The sequence below is a fragment of the Mesoplodon bidens genome (assembly GCF_964165515.1).
Source record: "Mesoplodon bidens genome assembly, chromosome: 1".
NCBI lineage: Eukaryota > Metazoa > Chordata > Mammalia > Artiodactyla > Ziphiidae > Mesoplodon > Mesoplodon bidens.
In genome coordinates this window covers 33,393,087-33,398,665 of record NC_138176.1, presented here as the reverse complement: position 1 = coordinate 33,398,665, position 5,579 = coordinate 33,393,087, and the positions used below count along the sequence as shown (strand labels likewise).

At 48.9% G+C, this 5,579-nt stretch overlaps 1 protein-coding gene across 4 annotated transcripts in view; it reads right to left on the bottom strand.

The window, feature by feature from the left end:
* Positions 1–1,959: 1,959 nt before the first annotated feature.
* Positions 1,960–5,579, bottom strand: part of ALDH18A1 (aldehyde dehydrogenase 18 family member A1) — a 46,615-nt gene continuing 42,995 nt past the window's right edge. For all 4 annotated transcript variants that reach the window (XM_081234298.1, XM_081234297.1, XM_081234296.1 and 1 more), the window contains 2 exons: positions 5,258–5,353; positions 1,960–2,979 (listed from right to left, as the gene is read on the bottom strand). In XM_081234298.1, the coding sequence (XP_081090424.1) occupies positions 2,798–2,979; positions 5,258–5,353 (278 nt within the window). In that variant the 3' untranslated portion in view covers positions 1,960–2,797. The remainder of the gene's footprint in view (positions 2,980–5,257; positions 5,354–5,579) is intronic.

Here is a 5,579-nt window from a genome sequence, read left to right as displayed (position 1 = left end):
TGTTATCAGAAATGAGTTGGGGTCAGCAAAGACATATGACCAGTTTAGGCTGCCACCCTCCCACCAGTGTCCCGAATGGCCCACGGATCTCAGAGAAGTCTCACTTCCACCTCCATTAACTCTGCCCAGGTAGTCCATGTCACTAGGTGGTCAGTGAGCACCTGTGTGCACTGCTCCTCGCTGGACATTGGGGAATCCAAAGACAGGCTTACTAGGTGGCTTATCAGAGGGAGATGAACACCCCCCCACCCCAAGTCACAGAGACTGAGCCGGGTTACTGCAAAATAGGAAGAGATGGTTTCATAAAATACAGGATATAGAGCAGACAAATAACACCTACTATAATCCAGTCCTCGGCTGTCCAATTTTCTTCCCACATGAATAATTTTGTAAATGCCCCCATACTATATGAATATACTGAATCATTCAGACATTAATTTTATCACTATTATATTTACCTTTATAATTATTACCATCTTTATTTCTAAATAATAGAAAATCTAAACCCAAGTAAACTTGGCTTGATGAATAAAAACATTTGTTGAGGGCTTTTTTTCCCCCTCAGTGGGGAGGTGGGAGTTTCAGGATTGGTTGGTTCAACAGCCGGTGCTGCCAGGAGTTGGTGGCCAAGAAAGGGAAGTAGCAGAGCAGGACCACAGAAGGGATTTCAGAATAAAAAGCCAGCTTCCTATAGTTAGGACAAGCCACATACTGGAAGACTGCTGGGTGGGGGTACCTGCGAAGCTACGGCTGCCTCCTGTCCTTCTTTTGGGAATCTCTCTGCTTTTGGTGGAAAAAGGGAGAATCTGATAGCCCACACTCTCTGCAGAAATGGACTAAGGACTGAGGTGGCTGCATAAGGGAGAATGGACTTGTTGGATGACTGAGCTTTAGCTGCATTTTCTGCACTAAACTCACTCCCATCCCATGCCCTAAGAAGGGTGGCTCCAGTAGAGGTTGTCTCCCAGCTGTCTTGGATGTACTACCTTCCTGTTTACCCACATGAACTTCAGCCCCAAACTGGTATATTCACTGCTCCCCAGACCTGCATCTCATCCCCACCTCTGGCTTTTGCTTCCCCAGTCCCCTGCCTGAATGCTCTCGCCTCTCCTTACCCTACAACTTGTTTCTCAGGGCCCAGCTCCAGGTCTGCCTCCTAAGTGGAGTCTTCGCCAAGGGCTTGGCCTTCTTGGGTCACTTTCTATGTTCGATTCCAGGGGCGTTTGTTGTGTGGTTGGGAGCTGATTGTGGTATTTGCCATAGAGTTTCAGGCAGGACTTTGTTTATTGCCTTTTCAGGCAAGCTATGCCAGAACTCCCCACTCAGAGGGCGGGGCAGGCAGGGTAACGTGGCCGACCATGTAAGGGTCTGGATGAGAGGTGCAGCCTGGAGCCAGCCGGGAACATGCTCCCCACAACACCGTAATTCTTGTGCTCGTAAAACCTCCTCAGAGGATGAAAAGAAACATGTAAGTCAGCACTTATTTCTTTGGGAGGGCCCCCATGAGACAAGAAATCCTTCAACTGCAGACTGTCAGGCACCAAGGACCTTAAGAACAGAATGGAGGGAGGCAGGGAGGGCTTAGGGCTGTCACTGAAGCAGGCGATCCTGAGGCAACGCGACGGGGAGAACAATCCACGTGGACGCCGTGTGGACACGGCACAAGGACAGCACGCTCATGTCAGTCACACCCACGAACTTCAGACCATCACGGTGTTTTTAGTCCCTAAGCTCCTGGGGCTTCATAACATGTTTTCCTTTCCTCTCTCTCAGCCTGAGTCCCTCCCCTGGGGATCTGGCTGTGCTGCTTCCACTGACACTGCTGAGGCAGATGGCCTCTGTCCCCAACCAACTTCCAGAGAAGAGACTGTGTAACAGCGGGGTGTGAGGGCCACAAGGGAGGGAAAAAGAAGAGGGTAACAACAAGTGACGGAGAAAGCTTAAATCATGCACACAGGCTTCTCGTAAGAACTTTATTTCTCAAAAAGGGGGCAAGAATCCAAAGTATTAAAATAATCCTCTAATTTTTGTTTTGGAGGGAGAGGATAGGATGACAAAATAATTCATATAAAAATTTCAAGCCCAACGGCTGTAGGTCCTTCAACCTGAAACTGCACCTCCTGTCTGCAGCTCCAGGTTCCAACCATGTCACAGGTAGGGCTGAGCTCCTGGATTCAGAGGCTTACAGCTTATTTATATTTACTCCACAAATAAATACAAAAGGTCAATCTTCCTAGTACAAATGATTCAGTCTATTTTTGTGATTGTTTCTAATGAGAATGCTAAAAAGAGCTGCCTCTCTCTCAATTCCAAATCTTTCCTTTTTGAAGACGACTAAGAGTGTGAAAGAAATGAAACGTGGAGACTCATCAGGTACGACTGGCTCTTGTAACAACCACATGCCAAGGGAGACTCTACCTCATTGAGGTGATAAAAGGTAAAAAGCGACCGTGATTTTTCCATTGCCTTTTATGTGGGGAAACCGCACCTTTCTGTTTCTATCATTGAAGGGAACTGCACTATGTGAAGCTAAGTCCCCCTCTAGCAATTAAGCAAAATCCCTATCCAGAGCAATTATTTTCTAACTTAAAAAGACAGGAAGAAAAGGGTGAGCTGGAATGAGAGTCCTTAGCCCAGGCTGATGTTGCCACATGGCCCAATAAATGCTGAGGGGCACTTTCCAACAGGCAGGCCCTTCCAGGAGGTGGGAGACAAGACCTGGTTCACCCCGAGAGGCTTAAGATGAGTTTAACTGTGAAGACCGCTCGGAACGTGCCCGGCTCTCCTCTGAATGCTTTCAGTTGGTGCTTCTCCGAGGAACAGGGAGGTTCTCGTGAAGGTACTTTAAACTTCCATGCTCTGAGAAGTCCGAGACCACGTGGTCCTGGCCTCGCAGCAGCCACTTGGTAGTAAGCAGTCCCTCCAGTCCCACTGGTCCCCGGGCGTGGATTCGAGATGTACTGATCCCCACTTCAGCTCCTGTGGAAAAGCACGGATGAGGATGTGGCTTTCCCAGCCTCTGCTTCCTGACCGCCCACCAGGCCTACGTCTCTTCCTTCTCCTCACTTGGCCCCCTCTCTCTGCCCTCTCCTGACCCATCCTCCCTGGGCTAGCCTGACTTCCGCTGTCCCCATAAACACGTTCTCTGTGGTTGCTGTTCTCTGGTTGCTTCTTCTTTTAATAAAAGAAGAAGGGGCCTGACCGTGGGCCTCTCTTTGGTATTTTATCCCCAATCCATTTTGACAACACTACAAGTGCTGTCTCTGATATCTGTCTTGTGTCTGGATTGCGTACCATCATCTGACATTTGGGTATTGTTTCAGGTGTACGACAGTGTATAGAGGTTTCATCTCCCCGAGTACCCTTTAAACCCTAGATGGTAAGGGACGTGTTCTAGGTATTCCCTAGAACGCCTAGCTCCCAGGTGCTCATGAGATGGCTGCTGACTACACCAAAGAGAGCTTTTCGTCTTCCTCCCTCCTGCTCCAGCCTCAGACGCGGGGCACCGGGGCTCTTCCCGGGTCTGGCTTGGTGCTCTGCACGGTGTGCAGTTGAGGCGGGGCTCCTTTGCTCATCACAGCTTCACTGAGCAGGCCCTGGGCTGGGACCTGGGGATGAACTGGTGACCAACTGACCCAATTCATGGAGCTTGTATTCTTGTGGGCAAGGCAGCCAAAGAACAGTTCAACAAGTAATTCCATGTGGTGATGGGGTGCAGTGAAGGGTGCTGGGACAGAGATTGTGTGGCAGGGCGGCAGCACCCTGGATAGGGTGGTCAGTGGGAGCCTCCCCGAGGAGGTGCCTTTGGCTGAAACCTGAACGAGAAGGAGCCGGCCGGGGGACAGCAGTGGAGAGCTGCTGCAGGCAGAGAGGAGCAAGCGAGGACCCGAATGCAGAGGTGCCTGGGGCAGTGGTTGGCAAGGAGAGGTTGACCACTGGCTTCAAATTCTGGGTTAATAGCGTAGAGACCACATGACTTTGGGCAGGTTACCTAACCATCTCTTGCTTCAGGTTTTTCTTTTGGAAAAGGAAGAAAATAATAGAATCCATTATGCAGAACTAAGTGAGATAATGCATGTGATGCACTTAGCACGGTGCTGGAAATATAGTAAATGCTCAATAAATATTATCTGTTACTGTTATTCATGCATTTCACAGGAACTTAACCCAACCAGAGTCTGAGCTTTTGCTCTGAGCGGCTGATGGAAAGACAATGGAGTGGCCTTTGCTCCTCCCCCATCTTGGACTTTCACTTGAAAGCTGGGCACCTCAGCCCTTACAAGTGTGCTATTTCTTCTTCAAGAACATGGAATACAAAGATGAGTGCAAGGGATGTGATAATTAAACCAAACCCCAACACAACAGAAACAGGGCACTAAAAATAAAGAGTCCAATGACTAAGAATAACAGTAAAATTCCCTTTAATAATCTTTAACAATTCAGTGAGAACTATTTCGCTAGGCAGTTCTCTATTCAAATGTTCAGAGGGATTAAAATGTTTTAAGTAGTTGAAATAATTCTCAGATGTGCCACAAATGCCTAATTGGAGCTTTGTAAAATGGTACCCCTGAAAACCAGCGACTGTCTGAGAGCTCCTTATACTACTGGGGGATGGAGAATTTATTACTAACGATGGAAGGGGGGAGGGTGTCTTTCTGAAGCTTTTTATTTCAAAGTCTGCTTTAGAAGTCAACCTTGCACCTCTGGGCTTACCTGTTTGTTTCTGATGCCCAGCCTAGGTACTAACACCTTCTTTTGTCCTGTCCTCAGGGTGGATTCCTAGCTCTGAGGCAACCTGGCTGTGTCCCTCTAAAGGAGTAAGTCTGCAGCGGCAGTGCTCTCACGGGACCTTGGCATGCACACCTGTCATAATCCACGCATGCAGACACACTTTGGTCTGCTGTACGTGGCAGAGTCCAGGCTCTGGACTCATGGAAGTCTGGGTCTGAACACCAGCTGCATGGCTTTGGGCAAGTTACTTCATTTCTTTGAATCTCAATATCCTCATCTATGAAAAAGGAAATACAAGTACCTACCTTCTCAGCATGTGAAATGCCTAGAACACAGGACTTCTACCAGTTCATGGCAGCTGTTATCATTCTCTCTCATAAACCAACCTTCCCTCGGTATGTCTGCATCATCTTGATCATGCACGTGACTGTAAAGGCCAGGTGTCTCCTCCACCCTCACCATGCTCCTTGGGGCCACACAGTGATTCACAAGGGACTCCTTTCTGCCCGACCAGGCTCCTTCTTACCCAGTCCGAAGCGGTAGCCATCAGAGAAGCGAGTGCTGGCGTTCCAGAACACACAGGCACTATCCACGTGCTGGAGGAAGAACTCTGCTGTCTTCTCTGCAGCATAAAGGGAAGAAATTGAGTTAGGATGGCCCAGGGAGAACACCCCTGCTTCCAGCCACCCAACAGGGCCTGACTGGGGCAGGGCCCAGGCCCCTGAGGTGCTTCCCCACGAATTAAACATGCAGACTTGTGAAACATCTGAAACAGAAAGAAAGCAAACCAGCTTCATCAGTCCTGTTGTTGAAGGAGTAGGTACCTGGGAAAGACTGGGTTGGAATCC